Below are 17540 nucleotides of genomic sequence, written 5' to 3'. Positions count from 1 at the left end.
AAATCATTGAAAACTGATTATTGTGTGATGAGCCTCTATCCAATGCTTTGTACCTCAATTCCCCAATCCAGCTGTCAAGGCCAATTTGTTCTACCTTACCTAGTATGTAGGTCCGGAATTGTGGCTGTGGAGCATTTTCAGTAATGATACTCTAGGTTAGTGGTCCCCAACCTTTTTGGCACCAGGGACCAGTTTCGTGGAAGATAATTTTTTCATGAAGGGCTGGGCAGGGGGTTGGTTTCAGGTTGAAACCATTCCACCTTAGATCATCAGGCATTAGATTCTCACAAGGAGTGTGCAACCTAGATCCCTCACATGTGCAGTTCACAATAGGGTTTGTACTCCTGTGAGAATCTAATGCCAATGCTGATCTGACAGGAGACAAAGCTCAGGCAGTAAAACTCACTTGTCTGCCACTCACCTCCTGCTGTGCAGCCCAGTTTCTAACAGGCCACAGACTGGTACTGGTCCACAGCCCAGGCTTCAGGGACCCCTGTTCTAGTTACAAACATCTGGCTACTGCATGTCCTCTGTGTAGCTACACCTGTGCATGTATCTGATGAGATATGTTGTTTGATTATAAATGACTTTCTTCATCTTGTTGTGAATGTCACATATTTAATTACATATAAACTAGGGATATACCTTTTAATATTGTATATAAATGTTTCTTTATGACATTCATTCTACCATAATTAGAGGGTGCTAAGAAATATTTGTGATGAAAATGGGCATTGATAGAGTTGAGACCACTGGGTGATGAAAGAGTGTAAAGCTTTTTAAGTCTTCAGATTTTAGTTCAAGGTTAGAAATGTGGTTGGGAGCAAATCAATCAATCAACTTTTTGGAATTGTATAGGGTAGTTATGAATATTTAATGTTAACATGTGTAAAGCTCTTCTGCCCTGTATATAGTAAATACTAAATGCTGTTAGCTATTATGATTGCTACTAAAATGGGGGAGACGTACACCTCATAAGGTTATATTATGCAAGATGCTATACGAAGTGCCTAGTTAACTGCAGATGTCCAGTAAATGTCACATTTAATTGAATACATGATGTTCAATTATTTTAGCTACTTCCAAGAGAGAAAAAAAATGCTATCAATTATACTGTTGTTATAGAGAGCAAGGCAGACCCCAATTCCTAATGTGATAAAATGTGAAAAGTTTTGCATTTGCATCAATAAAACACTTTCTCCTTTCTTTCCTATTATTTAACAACTGGTGAGAAGACTATACTCCCCCAAATCTGGAATTCTCTTTTCTTATTCTTTTTCCTCCCACCAAGACCATAAGGCCCCTTACTTTGTTATAAGGGGTAAACCTCAAGTAATAGAAGTTCTCTGTGTCGGTTTTATACTTTATCACAGATTCCCTTTGTTTCCTCATCTCCATGTGAATTTAGTTAAATTCTCACCATTCTGGTCCTTACTATACAACGTAAGTAAACATAAAAACAAAATGAAACAAAAACTACTTCCTATTTACCTAAGGCCTTCAGCCTAATATTTAGTGATATGTATTAACAGCACAGGGATCTGACCAGACATTTCATGTAAACAAGGAACTAATGAATATTGGGAAGAAATTCACGAACTTGAGATAAGAAATAGCAGGATTTCCTGGGAACAATTTCATGTAATGTCGAAGGTGGTAAAAAAGTCAAACAGAATGAAGATGGAGAATACTGAATTTTCCTACAAAATGATTCCCAGATCTCATCAAATGCACAAGGATACTTTCTCAGTTTCAACTAGTAAGTACAAGATTGCTAACATAGTTCGCTTATGATTTGAAATAAACATCAATATTTCAGAAAAAAAAATAGCAAAACAGAAATCAAACACACCAAAAAAGTTTTGGTCCTTCTGTTTATTTCATTCTGGATACTCAGTGAAGTTAACTGGGGGACTTAAAAGTCATTTCAATTATGAACCTCTTCAATCCTTCATCAATTATTTTGAGTGTTCTAGTCTCAAAAACATCTCTTTCTTCTACAAACTTTTGAAACAGATGAACACCTCCACCTACACCAAAATAATGTGCTTTGCTGGCCAAAAGTACCCGTCCATTTTTACTTAACAGTCCAAGGAAAGTCTGGTGCAAATTACTATAATAATCTGGGTTGTATATGGTTTCTGAGGTGAGAATGAGATCATATTTTACAAAAAGTTTTTCACTGCTTAGTACAAGCTTACAAAACTCAGACCACTCACCAGAAAAAAACCGGCATTGATATAGTTTTTGTGTTACTTTTGATTTCCTGAATCTTTTCACATCTGGTTCATTTACATCATTTTCTTCATCTTCCAAAGTGGAGTTAGCTACTACATTAGGTAAGGTTACTTCATCAATCACCAGACTGTTATAATCTTGAAAGTGAACTTCTTTGGCCCCTCCCTTGAATGCAGTCATACCCAGTAAGCCTGATCCACAACCAAGATCCAAGACTTTTTTCCCAGCAAATTTCACTTTGGCCTTTGTGAAATAAGCCAGGAGGTCAAAGGTACACTCCCAGATTTTTAAACCTCCTTCATAAACACCTGTAATCAGATCAGAGTGGGAAGAAAAGCTTTCTGAAACTATGTTTTCTCCAGGGAAGTTCTCTTTCAACAAGATGGTTTTCACTACTGCTAAGTTAGCATGCTGGAGACCTGGTAATGTTTCTATGACTTTATTTTCTAACACCTTCTTTAAATCTTTAGGTATAGCATGCTCTTTGGCAGCTCTGAAGCAGGGCTGTTTTTCATGTGGCTCCAAGTTACTTGAACTGTTGGCTGCACTGAGTGGACTGTCTGTGTCTTGAGAGGGAGCTGCATTTTCCATTGACTTACGTTCCCACAAGTGATCCTGAGGCAGGCCAAACTGTTCTGCAGAACACTTTCTGTCCCTCTCTTCTCCTTTTTGACTTTCTGAGACTGACAGCTCTTTTGAGGAATCCAGGGTCAAAGCTCCATCTCCAAGGGGTGTTAATTCATTTTCCAGATGGTCTTCTATAGTGAAATTAAACTGAAAGGTCATCCTCTTATTAAATGCACACAATCATTAAATTTAGATTCTTCACGTTCTGGATAGAATTTGTTGTTGATGACACACACAAACCTGCCTCAATTATTCAATTAGTTTTGTTGGGTCCAATTTCTCTTTAGCAGCTTATATATGGTAACAAATATTTAGAGATATTTCCAAATGGCTTTTTAGAGGTCTTTGGTCCTCTTTCCATGCAGCTCTGGAAAGAAAGAAAAAAGAAAGAAAATAATGATTAAAGCAAAATGTCACATTTCACTAGTAATATTAAACAGCCACCCCGCCCCCTCCCCGTCCCACCATACAGCTGCCCTTTCTAAAAAACTTTTGGGGAGATACAGAGATAGGAGATTTGGACACTCATACACACCTTAAGGGTGTATGAGTGGAAGAAAAAAATCAGCTATAAAAACAAACAGAAGAGTAACAGCAGCAGCAGCCACCACCACCCGGACAAACAAAGTCCAAGATAGGACAGTCTAGCTACTTGCCGTTTTTCAGCTGTCTTGCCTGTGCTCAAACATATTCACCCACTAAGCTTCCAAAATATCTTAACTTCGTTGTTTTTTGTTTTTTGTTTTTTTTATAAAAAACGTGCAGTATTTTATTTTGGTAAGTGAGCATCCCTTTAAAAACGTGCATAGGTATGGTTTGGTGTATGTAAATTCATCAAAGACTTCACTCCAAACATTTAGTCGAGAACAGCAGCCCCGCGTGTATGGAAGTGGGGGTAACTTGGAAATAATCAGTGAAGACTAATTTGGTGTTAGCAACTTTATCGAGAATGTTCCATCTACTGCGATAGACACTATACCGTCTGCTTCAATTTTCACAGCTGTGGCAGGTGGGATCTTTAATCCCTTTTCACAAGATTTACAAATGGAGGGAGAGGCGAGTCACCCAGTCCGGCGGCTAGGAACGCGCCGTTTTTCCTCCCATCACGCTGCAAGGCTTGGAGTCACTTCCGGCTGCAGGTCCCAGAACAAATCCGACCCCAGAAGTGCTATCTCAAAAGCCAATGGGTAGCAAATCTGAGGACTTCTGGCCTTCACCTCCCCATCTGAATGTAACGTTTACAGTGATCCAGACCTGGAGATGCTAGCTTCCCAGCGGGTCCTGGGATCGCCCGGCTGAAACACCTCGCCTCAAGACACCTCCTTCGAACTGAAATCACGCACCAGTGAGTCAAGTCCTCCAAAGGCTAGAGAGGCCCGACTTTCTTTCCGGCTTTGAGGGACCCAGGTTAACGAAGAAACCAGCCGGCCTCCACTCTATGGTTCCGGGGGCCGGCGGAGAGCGCGCAAGGGCTGGCGGGACTGTGGGTTTCCGGTCTGGGCTGTGGCGGGACTGGTTTGAAGCTGTGCAGTTTGGCGAAGGTATGTCTCAGGAACGCGCCCTTCCCCTGGAAGAATTAAGTAGCTGGTCAGAGGAACTATGCCGCCGGGAACTGCCGTCCGTCCTGCCTCGACTCCTCATATCCTTCCTTGGTTGTCTGTCCCACCTAGAGGGGGCTGTGAGCGGGTCGCGAACCTCTCTTCTGTTCCCTCAGACCCGCCGCCAGGCTGGGTTATGTAACTGCTGCCTGAACCTTCTCTTTTCTTTGTCGGTGAGTGGGATGAAGAGCGAGGGGCTGGAAGGGAAGCGATGACCATGGTAAAGGCTCGCGGGCGGACGTGTTCTGACCTAAGGCTTTTCAACGAATGTGGCGTTTTCTTCGATTCCTTCTTTGAGTTTTTCTGTACTCGCTGCTTGCAGTTAAGTGTAAACACTTTTGCTAGCGGGTGATGGGGGAGGCAAGGACTAAGACCTGGGGAAAGAGGATAGCTCTGGCTCTTAAAAGGTTGAGCTAAAGCGAGATAGTCTGAGCTTTTGTCTCCCGTTAAAAAGGGTGGTGAACATGAATAATGTCTTTCTAAGAATTAGAGAATCAAAGGACATAGTTCTATGGTGTGAAATCTTTAAAAGAAGTTCAGTAAATCAAAATGATTTTCCTCCCTCCTCTCTCAGACCTCTTTTTTTCCTTCTTTTTTCTTTCTTTACTTCGTTTGTTTTGAGACGAGGTCTCGCTCCTCTCGCCCAGGTGGAAGTCTTTTTCTGAAAGAGTTGGTGCCACTTGTCGGCTTTCAGCTGTTGGATGTGAAGCGCTGAGTGCCTTCGACGTCCAGGTGCTGCTCGTTCTGGATTGGTCTCATCATGCCTTTGTGGTTGTAAATGTGCCTGGAATCCTAGCCTTTCATGGTAAACCATATGTATGTGTATTTTTTCCACAACTTTTGAGTCCACCTTTATACAATTAAACTCAAAAGAAAAAAGTAACCTTCGCTTGAGAGCGTCTCAACACTGCACTAATTATGTGCAGCTAAAGCCTATAATTTACATATGTCATTTTAGTTTTTGTATAGAGACAATTGTCCTCTTCAAGGAGTTTTAACTTGAAAACAAATAGCTATGCTCAAAACATTAAAAAACAAACTGCATATGTAATGTGCGTGAGTTATGGTGTCAGGCTCTGGGAGAACAGAGACACAGAACATGATTCCTCTCTTTTCCTCATATTTTTTAGAGAGACTTCATTAAGTTGAAAGTCAACATTCCCACCTAGCTTTGCACTTCAAACGTCATACTCAAAATAGCCCAAACTTGTTCTTCCTCTTGTTTTCCCCATCGGAGTAAATGGTTTCACAAACTAAAACCCTGGATCCTCTGTGTCTCATACACATACACCCAATCAGTTCTATTGTTTCTGATTCCAAGCTATGTCTTTTTCAAAAAAAAAAAAAAATTTTTTTTTTTTCCAGGAACACGTGTACTTTATTGAGTGCGACTGTAGAAAAGTGTGTGAGGGTAAAGGGCTGATACGGGACTCGGCTGGGGGCAGGGCTAGGAAGGGAAGCTGGAGTATGTGGGAGACAGGTCATGGGCAGAGCCCCTAGCCGGGATAATTCCTCTGGATCTACTGATAGGCTTGCAGAATCAGTATTGGGATGATGATCAGCAGAATGGTCATGATGATACCCAAAATCAGGGCCCAGATATTCAGGCACTTGGCGGTGGAGGCGTAGGCCTGGGCCCTGGGCAGGTCACCAACCATCTTCCTGTCCCTAGACTTCACGGAGTAGGCAAACGCTATGAAGCCCAGGCAGCAGGAGTTCATGAAGAGGGTGTTGAACAGGAACCAGACGACATGGTCGGGCACAGAGGTCTCGCTTCGGATGTGGATCATGGTGGATGTTGGGAGCACAGGGTTGTGGGGCGCCCCCAGCACATCCACCTCATGCTCCTCCTTCAGCATCTCATAGTTCGGGGACAGTCGGTGTTGGCGGGAGTGAAGAAGGTTTGGACAGTGTGGTTCATGGTGTTCAGGGAAGACCGGCCTTGGTCGGGTTGCTGGGATGCTTCTCAGTCGTCTTTTCAAAAATTTTTTTGGAGATGGCGCCTCGCTCTGTCGCCAGCCTGGAGTGCAGTGGCACCATGTCGGCTCACTGCAACCTCTGCCTTCCAGGTTCAAGGGATTCTCCTGCCTCAGCCTCCCAAGTAGCTGGGACTATGGGTGCAAACCACCATACTCAACTAATTTTTGTATTTTTAGTAGAGATGGGGGTTTCACCATGTTGGTCAGGCTGGTCTCGATCTCTTGACTCCGTAGTCTGCCTGTCTTGGCCTCCCAAAGTGTGTGCTGGGATTACAGGTGTGAGCCACAGCAGCCAGCCACCAAACTATGTCTTGAATCAATCCACTTATCTTCATCCTCATTGCTACCACTCTGAAACCAAATTCCTATCACCTCTCACTTGGGAGTATTAAGAGTTTCCTTGTTTCCACTCATAATTCATTATTCCAAAAAAGTTCAGAGGGAAAAGTGTAGATCATGTAATTTCCCTGTTAAAACCACTTTACCTTCAAGGCTCCAGGTGATCTATGCCTTGCTCTTCTCTCATACCTAGTTAACTACACTCTATTCATGAATACATTAGGCTCACCTACCACAGGGTCTTTGTGCTTAGCCTGGTTTGTTCTCCGAGCCTTTTGTATATCTCATTGTTTATATTTATGTCTTGGCCCAAATGTCACCTCCTTATAGGGACTTTTTCAGAGCCTTCAATCTTAGGTGGTTCACTCAAACCCAGTCTTAAACTTGTATCACATTGACCTGTTCAGTTTCCTAAAAAGTGCATTATCGTTGAAAGAAATGCCCTTGTTTGCTTTTATATTTTCCACATTATGTTGCAAAATTCATCAAGGCAGGAAGTTGATATTCTTCACAGCGTTATCTCCACGACCTAGAATAGTGCCTGACACATAGCATTAAAGGGCTAAAAATATTTTATGTTTTAAAAATACCTGGGAGTCTAATTAGACAATACTTTTTTTTTCAGCTTGTAGTATTTTAGCTTCACTATTTCAACAAATGAAAAATTTGCAACATATCTACAATTCCATTGCCCAAAAAATCATTTTCATGTTTTGCATTTTACATATTATTTTCCAGGCCTTATCTGCATGTCTGCATAATTATAACTGACTAATTTTGGAACAGCTAGCAATTTTTTGAGCTTTACTGAAATTTTTTCATGAGGCCAATTCTACCCTACTGAACTCAAGTTTGAGTTAATGACCTCATTTTGATTGCTGCTATTAAAAAATAAGATTTCAGAAGAGGAATGAATTCTTGTATTAGTGTGGTAAGATTATGGGTTATTCATTTTTACCTTTCTTTTTTCTTTTTTCTTTCTTTTTTTTTTTTTTTTTGAGATGGAATCTTGCCCTATTGCTTAGGCTTGAGTGCAATGGCCTGATCTTGGCTCACTGCAACCTCTGCTTCCTAGGTTCAAGGGATTCTCCTGCCTCAGCCTCCCTAGTAGCTGGGATTACAGGTGCTTGCCACCATGCCTAGCTAATTTTTTGTATCTTTACAGAGATACAAAAGAGATGGGGTTTCACCATGTTGGCCAGGCTGGTCTCGAACTCCTGACCTTGTAATCCACCCACTTCAGCCTTGCAAAGTACTGGGACTACAGGTGTGAGCCACCGCACCCAGCCAGGTTATTAATTTTTCTTACTGACATTCTTTGATGATTCTTAGTGTTTTTACAGTAAAACATTTCTAACAGTTATTCTTGATAGTGTATATGGAGAATATTGTCATGTATTTGTAATCTGCTATGTGCAGAAGAATTTCAGTCTGTTAAGGTTAGTAAGATAGGTATGCAAGTAATAGGAAAATAAGATGGAAGGTGATGAGTGACTTAAGACAGGTATAAATTAAGTACTATAGGACTGTTGAGGAAAGAGAAATTTCTTTCTTGTACTAGAAATCAGGAGTCCAAACTGGGCATAGTGGTATGCGCCTGTAATCCAGCTCTTTGAGAGGCTGAGATGGGACAATCACTTTAGCCCAGGAGCTTGACACTGCAGTGAGGTATGATCATGCCACTGCGTCGGTGGCAGAGTGAGGCCCTCTCTAAAATAAATAAATCATTAGCCTGTGGATTATTGTAGCACTGTTTCTCATCTGTCAAAAATATTTCATGACTGCATAGTTTGAAAAGACAAGTTTGTCCCTGGGCAGTTTTCAAAATAGTTAATATATTTCCACAGTACTGTTTACCTAATAAATCTTAAGTTTTTAAAAGCAAAATTAAGCCAGTAACTTGAGTCCAGTTCCAGTCTCTTACAGGTCATTGCTTAAACTTCAGAAGGGTTTTTTTTTTTTTTTTTTAAGTTTATTCTGAATAATGAATATCCTATTACTATGATAGTGGATCTTCCTTAATTATCTTACTCTTTGTCTCAACATTCTGACAGTTGGATTGAGCATATTCGTAAGTAAAATTGTTTTCACTGTATGATTTACTTTGATATTAAGGTCTGAGTCCGCACGTACCTCAATGGAACAGTTTTGTATTCCCTTGAAATTTAACTGTTTTATGTGTTACGGCCTTTAAACCTACGGTTACTTGAAATGAACCAATTCCTTTGAATTTCAGCACTTAAAAATTTTAAATTACATTTTGGATAAATACCAAAAATGGTTTATTGATAATGTATGTATAAACACATTGTAAATATTAAATGTTGCATGTTATGTTTAGACCTATAGAAAACATGATTTGCAGTCTGCTGAAAAACCGTCAGTCTCTAATGTGTTTAGTATCATTTTGAAAATACTTTCTACGTTGCCAAAAGCTGTTTATCTAGGTGATAACAAATTTATTTGGAGGAAGTTGACTTTCTCATTTTCATGTCTTCATTAGTCTTACTTGACGAGGTTTATTCTTTTAGTGGGAAGAGAGTTAAGACTGGACTGCTCAGTGTATTCATATTTTGCATTAGATTTTTCTATTTATATTTCACTTGGTTGTGGAATATTCATTTATAATTTGAATCTACGCTATGTAATGGGGCCTAATTTTTGTTTTTTTTTTAATTGCATTTTAGCTTTTGGGGTACATGTTTTTCTTTTAATGGAGTCTCATTCTGTTACCCAGGTTGGAGTGCATCAGTGTGATCTTGGTTCACTGTAACCTCCACCTTCCAGGCTGGGTGATTGTCCTGCCTCAGTCTCCCGAGTAGCTGGGATTACAGGCATGCTTCACCACACCTGGCTAATTTTTGTATTTTTAGTAGAGATGGGAGTTTTACCATGTTGGCCAGGCTATTCTCAAACTCCTGAGCTCAAGTGATCCTCCCGCCTCAGCCTTCCTGATTGCTGGGATTACAGGTGTGAGCCACTGCACTTGGCCCCAAAGTTTGCTTTTGAGACAAGTTCTCGCTCTGTTGTGCAGGCTGGAGAGCAATGGTGTAATCATAGCTCAGGCAGCTGAACTCCTCGGTTCAAGCTATTCTCCTGCCTCCATTTTTTTTTTTTTTTTTTTGAGACGGAGTTTCACTCTTGTTACCCAGGCTGGAGTGCAATGGCGCGATCTCGGCTCACTGCAACCTCCGCCTCCTGGGTTCAAGCAATTCTCCTGCCTCAGCCTCCCTAGTAGCTGGGACTACAGGCGTGCGCCACCATGCCCAGCTAATTTTTGTATTTTTAGTAGAGACGGGGTTTCACCATGTTGACCAGGATGGTCTCGATCTCTTGACCTCGTGATCCACCCACCTCGGCCTCCCAAAGTGCTGGGATTACAGGCGTGAGCCACCGCGCCCGGCCTTCCTGCCTCCATCTTTTAAAGTGCTGGGATAACAAGTCTCAGCCATCATGCTCAGCCTAATTTTTGATTGGTTTGTTTGGAGGGACAGGGTCTTGCTTTGTTGCCAAAGCTAGAGTGTTGTAGTGTGAACACAGCTCATTGCAGCCTCCATCTCTCAGGCTCAAGCAATCCTCTCACCTCAGCCTTTCAAGTAGCTGAGACAGCAGGCACTTGCCACTATGCCTGGCTAATTTTCTCTTTATATATTTTTTGGTAGACATGAGGTCTTGCCATGTTTCCTAGGTTGGTCTTTAACTCATGGGCTCAAGCAGTCCTCCTGCCTCGGCACCCCAGGTATTGGGATTACAGGAGTGAGCCACCATGTGTGGCATAATTTTTTTAAAGTAAATTTCTTTTTATCATGAGTATAAAAGTTATTCATGTTCATTGTGGACATGAATATGAAACATGTAGAGAAAGATGAAACAGAAAAATATGAAATGTAGAAAAACAGAAAAGATAACAAAACATCTGCTGATCTGAAATGGTTTACGATTTTGAGGACAACAGTCTCATTCCATATATTCCTGCCAGCTTATCCATCAGTTTGTACATGTTTACCTATATTGGTGTTATATTTTGGAAACTTTTTGTTTAACCATATTTTGAACATTTTTCATGTTTTAAAATGTCATTTTAATGATGGCAGATCCTAGTCAGTAGATGTATACACAGCTATTTAACTGGCCCACAGTTGTTAAATATGTAGGTTGTTTCCCTTTTTTTTGAGGGGGGCTATTAGATAATAGTTTCTCTACATAGAATATGGTATTTAGAAAGTGTAACAAACTTTAGATTGGTAGTATTCTTGCATTAAATAAAGGGCAGTGGCCTTTGTTGACTGACATGACAGTATTTTCATAAAATATGTTATTTGCTTTACAGAAATTTTGAAAATTATTGTAGAAATGTTTTTACCTCATATGAACCACCTGACATTGGAACAGACTTTCTTTTCACAAGTGTTACCAAAGGTACAATACTATTACCTGAAAATACATGATATGAGGAATCTAGCCTCAGTCTTAGATAATTTATTATTAATTATGGCTCTTTTTCTAATATATCAAATGTATTCGAAATAAAAATAAACAGTAAATAGACGTCATGTGAGACTATAATGGTGTTAGTGTGATCATTAGGCAATTAAAAACTTATATTTTCAGATTTTATGGGTATTTTATTAATTGAATTTAAATTATTTGTAGTCAATTTTAAGTGCTCTTGTATTTTAAAAACACTCTACTCCAGTTTGGGTGACAGAATGATGGAACTCTCAATTTTAAAAAAACCTAGAATATTGGCAAAATCAAGTAACAAAGATAAAATATTAAATTCCCAGACTACTTATTACTTTTTAAATATGTATGATAGACGTGTTCTCTAAAAAGCACAATCATACTTTTTTGTTTTAAATAGAGGGAACTAAAGATAATTTGGTGCCAAAATGAAACATTATTTTTAATAATCTGTTATTGGAATGGGTTTCTAACTTTAGCTTTTAAACATAATCTTTCAGATTTATTGTACTCATAGTCACTTGATGATTCTTTATCTGAAATATTTCTTAGAATTTGTTCTTGACCACTAGAAAAAGATCCAACTGTTATATAGATGAAAATGGATGTTGAGTGTTAACAAGCCTATGGGAAACAATATCTTCTTTAACTACATTGTATTGTTGACTGTGTTGCTATTTTTTAAATATTTAGGTCATTTAAATTGTTAGAAAGATCCAAGTATTAACATTATAGGGTGGCTAACTTTTCACAGACAAAAAGCTTGGTTGTAAGGTCATATACTATACCCTTAATTCAGGAAGGTTATCTTGAATTGGGTCAAAAAAGGAAACTGGTTAGAAAATAAGTGAGTAGTGAATAGGGGATTCAGTGCAAATTCCTTACTTCCAGAAAATACTCTTGTATATGACCGTATGAATGTGGATTCTTCAAGAAAAATTTATTGTGCAAAAGTGATACTTTTATTTTTTTGCATCTCTAAAATAGGAACTTTGAGTGATTTTTTAAAAATTTGATGCTGTTAAATATATTCAAACCACAGAAATGAAAAATAAATTTCTGTTTGAGGCTTTTGGGGGGAGTGTATTATAAAAATACTTTTTCTCTAAATTTTGTACTTAGGTACAATTGTTAAGCACATGATAGTCCATGGATATTACTAATGCACAGTCAAATCATTGTGTTGTGTTTTCTCTTTAAAGTTTTGTCTTTTCTAGTGATTTCTCTTATTTCTGTTTATTACTTGATTTGTTTTTACAGACTGTGAAGTTATTTGATGACATGATGTATGAATTAACCAGTCAAGCCAGAGGACTGTCAAGCCAAAATTTGGAAATCCAGACCACTCTAAAGAATATTTTACAAGTAAGTCAAATGTATTAGAAAGCTGGAGAGAGAGGGAGCTTAAAGAATGTCAAAATTTTGGGGCCAGGCACGGTGGCTCACACCTGTAATCCCAGCACTTTGGGAGGCCGAGGCGGGTGGATCACAAGGTCAAGAGATCGAGACCATCTTGGTCAACATGGTGAAACCCCGTCTCTACTAAAAATACAAAAAATTAGCTGGGCATAGTGGTGCGTGCCTGTAATCCCAGCTACTCAGGAGGCTGAGGCAGGAGAATTGCCTTAACCCAGGAGGCGAAGGTTGTGGTGAGCCGAGATCACACCATTGCACTCCAGCCTGGGTAACAAGAGCAAAACTCCATCTCAAAAAAAAAAACAATGTCAAAATTTTTATACTGATACTGATTAGCCATGTATTGTTATATAATGGCCTAGTGTTGGAATTAAATTTATAGAATTAAAGATGTGAATATAGAAATATGAATTCTGAATAATAAACTCTTAGAAGAAGACAAGTCATCAAGCCAGCTTACCAACTATCTGCATTTCCAAGGGATTTGTGTAGAATACATGCCATGCATTTGAAGTTTGGGTTAGGATTCTAAATGGCTAGACAGTTGTTCCAGTATTTGTAGTTCTGATAGACTAAAGTTCTGTGAAAAGAGGAACAGATGTGTTTTGTTCACTGCTGTATCCTAGCACCCAGCATACTGACTGATACCTTTTCAACGCACAAAAAATATGTTCTAAATGAAATTTCCTTCTTTATTCCCAGACGATGGTGCAGCTCTTAGGAGCTCTTACAGGATGTGTTCAGCATGTCTGTGCCACACAGGAATCCGTTGTTTTGGAAAATATTCAGAGTCTCCCCTCCTCAGTCCTTCATATAATTAAAAGCACATTTGTACATTGTAAGGTGAGTAAAGGTCTAATTATACTTTGAATGGTCTGTGATTGACATGCATAGGAGCTGAGTAACAATGTTTGTCTAAGATTTTACATTTTAGTCTATATTATTGAAATAAACTTTCCATAGAGTAAAGAACATTTAAGTAAATAATTGTTTCAAAAAAGGTGGTTATAAGGAAGTCATTAGAAGTGGATTTTTGAGGGTTTTTAATTTTATCTTATTTCCCCTCTATAAAGAAAGAAGTTTTAAGAATTTGTGTTGAGATACAGGGATCCTGAAATAGTTCTGCCATGTTCATTGATCAGTATTCAATTACCGTTATGATTAGATGTCTGAACTTCCTTTTATAAAGGGAAGTTAATCCTTATTTAGCCCATCTCTACATGCCAAAGGTATCCTTGAGACACAAAAGCTTGCCTAGACTTTATGGGGCACAGACAGTTTGAATACTGCTATTTGTTGGGTGAATGAAAATCACTAGTTAATTAATACCTTTCTTTGTTGATAAGATGCTAAAAATGTCATACACCTGGCCTAATGTTACCTTTCTTTTAGTTCTATATTTGCAAGATCATGAAAGTGAGAAATCATATTTTATACATGCTTGCATCTCTTGAAGCACACTATATTTAATGGATGTTCACTAAATATTTATTTAATGAATGAATATGTGATTTGGTAAATTTGTGATCTCTAATAGTGTGAAAGTAAATCTGGCTCTTGAACTTTTTATGATTTGTTTTTTCTTTCATTTTTATATATCTGTAATCAGAATAGTGAATCTGTATATTCTGGGCGTTTACACCTAGTTTCAGACCACCTCCAGGCTCTTTTCAAGGAGGCCTATTCTCTTCAAAAGCAGCTAATGGAATTGCTGGACATGGTTTGCATGAACCCTTTAGTAGATGAGAGTGATGATATTTTGAATATGGTAGTAGGTGAGTGAAGAAAACTTTCTGCTTAGTATATGGTCACTATAAATCATGTATCAATTAAAATTGTCTCTAACGATTCATGTTATTTTCCTACTAATCATGCATTAAATGATTTAAATCTTACCAAATTTTTAATCTTTAAATTTGGAATTTGTAAAATTTATTTTAGGTACCTTAACCTAGATTTGCATATTCAGTTACTGTCATTTCTTCACAATGATTAACTTATGTAACTCTATAATCTGAGGCTGTCCATATTCTGAGACAATAACTTTCATATTTCTTAACCATAACCCATATTGAGATGCAGTTTTTATTTTTTCGCAGAATACATATAAATATGTTCTTATGTGTATGTAAATATGTCTATTCTCATAGACATATTTATTATAATAAAATATACTCATTTTACCTGTGATGCACTCTATACTAGTATAAAGAATTGCTGATTGTAACACAGTTCATTGATTTCATCAGTCATTAATGGATTATGACTGAGAGTTTGAAAAACAATAATGTGTAAGGGCAAAGTTTGCATTCAACACTTTGGTATAAAGAGAGTAAGTTGGTTTTGTGCAATGTATCGGGTTTTGTGCAATGTATCGAGTACTTATTGCCCTGCAAACACACCACCTCAGAATCTTTATTATTCCATTTATTCATGTTTCTGTGAGTGTGCAGTTCAGGATGGGATCCCCTGAGACAACTTTCTCTGATCCACTTGGGGCACTAACTCACTCATGTGACTTCAGTGACTTCATTCACTTATGACTGTTGGCAGAGGCAGTAGTACTTGAGAAAGCCATATGCATTATCCAGTAGGCTCACCCAGCTCAGATACCTGATGCCAGTGGCTTCAGGGTTTCTGAGAGCAGCAAGAGTGAGCAGGTCCTTGTATGCTAGCACTTTTCAAGTTTCTGCCTGCCTTAATTTTATGATTGTATACCCTGGGCCAAAGCACGTCATAGGGTTTAGCCCAGAGTCATTGTGGAAAAGTGTGGATTCACAAAGGGCAGTTATTGTTGCCATTTTTGTAAGTAATCCACCACAGGCTTAGTAAAAGCCTTGCATGAATACCATGTAAATTAATCTGAATTCTTCCTTTTTAGGTTTTCTTTCCATAGCAATTGTTTTATTATTTTGGATTAGAATTATATCTATAGAATATTTCAGTGATAATAGGATACAACTTTTATTCCTCTGAACATTTGTAGTTTTATTTAGGTCATCAGGTAGGTATAAACTTCAAAATTTATAAAAACCTTCCAAATGTGACACTTAAATAGTTTAATTCTTTTGACACAACTATTTTCAAACGATATTATCTATTTTAATTCAATAAAATGTTGAAATTGTTCATTAGATGCTTTTAATTATTGGAGAAACTCACCCCATGACATTTGGATATCTTAAAAGTTCTATTATCTTTCTTTGCAGTTATTCATTCATTATTGGATATCTGCTCTGTTATTTCCAGTATGGACCATGCATTTCATGCCAATACTTGGAAGTTTATAATTAAGTAAGTTTGCCATTTTTTACTTTTTAAAAAATGTTTTTCATATTTCCTAATCTTAATTATTCATGATTCTTTAGATTGCATTTTAACATTTTGTGTGAATTTAATGTTCACTGACACTGCTGTCTGATAATCTAGATACTCGACATGCAGCTCTCAAGCCAAATTGGACTTCTTTAGCCTGTGGTCTCTAAAATTATAAAAAGTTGTTCTTCCTAGTTAGCTAGTACTTCAGAAATAATGGACCATGGGACAGATTAGAACTTAACCACTTTCTTGCTGCTTCTGTTGTTTAACCAGGTGTCAAGTAGCCTATTTCTAGGATTAGATAAATTGGTAACTGTAATTAGAACTAAATATAATCTTTTCATTAAGTACTTTTAAGTTGTTCTTGCTAATTCCATTTATATAATAATTTTAACTTTCTGAAACTGAAGCATTATAAAGGGTCACCAGGGAGAGTGCCCATAATGATATCATTTATCAGATTCTTAGGGGTGAGAGGAGATGCAGTTGAGATGTAAAAATAGTTAAGAATATCTACTTGATACACATACGTAAAACATTTAAGGTCAGTGTATTTTCAGGTCTTGGGTGCTTTTGTAGTACTACCAAGACATTAAGTTACCAAAAAAGTAATAGTTCAGTGGTAAAGAGTGTTGCCTGGAAGCCATGTCACATGTGCTTAATCCATTCTGAAATCTCTTACTTGTTCCAAGCTCTTGGGCTATTTGGTTAATTTCTCTGAACGTTAGTTTGCTCATCTGAAAATGGAAATAATAGCACCTTCTTGGCAAGATTATAGTGAGAATTGAGTTCATCACTGTGAAATGCTTAGAACTGTACATGACACATAGTTAATGCTCAAGGAATTAGCCACGTCACTGTCACCATCACTGAATATCTTCCACTCTTACCCGCTTCCAATTCATTTTCTACCCAGCAGAATAATCTTTTAAAAAGTAAATAAGACCATGTCACTCTATTGCATAAAGTCTATCCCATTTTACTAAGTAAAGCAACCGAATCCTCTGTGGATGCTGCCTACTTCACCAACCTGTCTCATGCTGCTTTCTACCTGCTGTTCGTTCCTTAAACATACCAAACTTTCCTGTCCCAGAGCCTTCTCACAGTTTTTCCATCTGCCTAGGATGCTTCTCTCTCCTATATCTTCATGATAACATTTCTTTGATATCCTTACCCTGAGAATAAGTTAGGTTAGATCTCTCTATTGTAGCACTTTAGACTTTGTCATTTGAGCATTTATCATAGCCCTAATTAATTATTCTTATAATTATTTAATAATCTCTCTTAGGCTAGACCACAAATTTCATGCAGGTAAGTCAGAGATTGTATCTATTTGTTTGACCCCTCTATCCCCAGGGTCTGGTAGAGTGCCTGGTACGTAGTAAAAATTCAATTAATGTGTAACACAAAGAAAAAAATTAGTAACTTACTTAAACAAACATAACTGCTTCAGAGGTAAACTAGACACATCTTAGTTATATTATGTCATATATGATGCTTTGTGATTTTTAAAAGCATGTTCTATAAGGTAGATATTGTTAATGGTCCTAAGTTACTTGAT

At 38.1% G+C, this 17540-nt stretch overlaps 2 protein-coding genes across 9 annotated transcripts in view; one reads left to right on the top strand and one right to left on the bottom strand.

Moving 5' to 3' along the window:
* Positions 1–505: 505 nt before the first annotated feature.
* METTL18 (methyltransferase 18, RPL3 N3(tau)-histidine) lies at positions 506–4240 on the bottom strand. Its single transcript, XM_003925390.3, has 2 exons — positions 4120–4240; positions 506–3232 (listed from the first exon to the last, which is right to left on the bottom strand). Exon 2 carries the CDS (start codon positions 3022–3024, stop codon positions 1903–1905), a length of 1122 nt encoding a protein of 373 aa, XP_003925439.1. The 5' UTR covers positions 3025–3232; positions 4120–4240; the 3' UTR covers positions 506–1902.
* The window catches only part of FIRRM (FIGNL1 interacting regulator of recombination and mitosis), a 62132-nt gene continuing 48780 nt past the window's right edge, over positions 4189–17540 (top strand). For 2 of the 8 annotated variants that reach the window (XM_074389594.1, XM_074389591.1), the window contains exons 1-6: positions 4346–4504; positions 8813–8852; positions 12506–12610; positions 13364–13504; positions 14271–14436; positions 15871–15955. Coding sequence is in view for 6 of the 8 variants with exons in the window: in XM_074389591.1 (XP_074245692.1) it covers positions 12527–12610; positions 13364–13504; positions 14271–14436; positions 15871–15955 (476 nt within the window). In the remaining 2 variants the exon portion in view is untranslated. Of the gene's footprint in view, positions 4505–5110; positions 5269–8812; positions 8853–11111; positions 11201–12505; positions 12611–13363; positions 13505–14270; positions 14455–15870; positions 15956–17540 lie in introns of those variants that run through there. The other 6 variants (XR_012514975.1, XM_003925387.4, XM_074389590.1 and 3 more) reach the window with 6 other exon arrangements.

Source organism: Saimiri boliviensis, chromosome 19 (assembly GCF_048565385.1).
Source record: "Saimiri boliviensis isolate mSaiBol1 chromosome 19, mSaiBol1.pri, whole genome shotgun sequence".
In the NCBI taxonomy this organism is placed as follows: domain Eukaryota; kingdom Metazoa; phylum Chordata; class Mammalia; order Primates; family Cebidae; genus Saimiri; species Saimiri boliviensis.
This window is presented reverse-complemented; position numbering and strand designations above follow the sequence as displayed.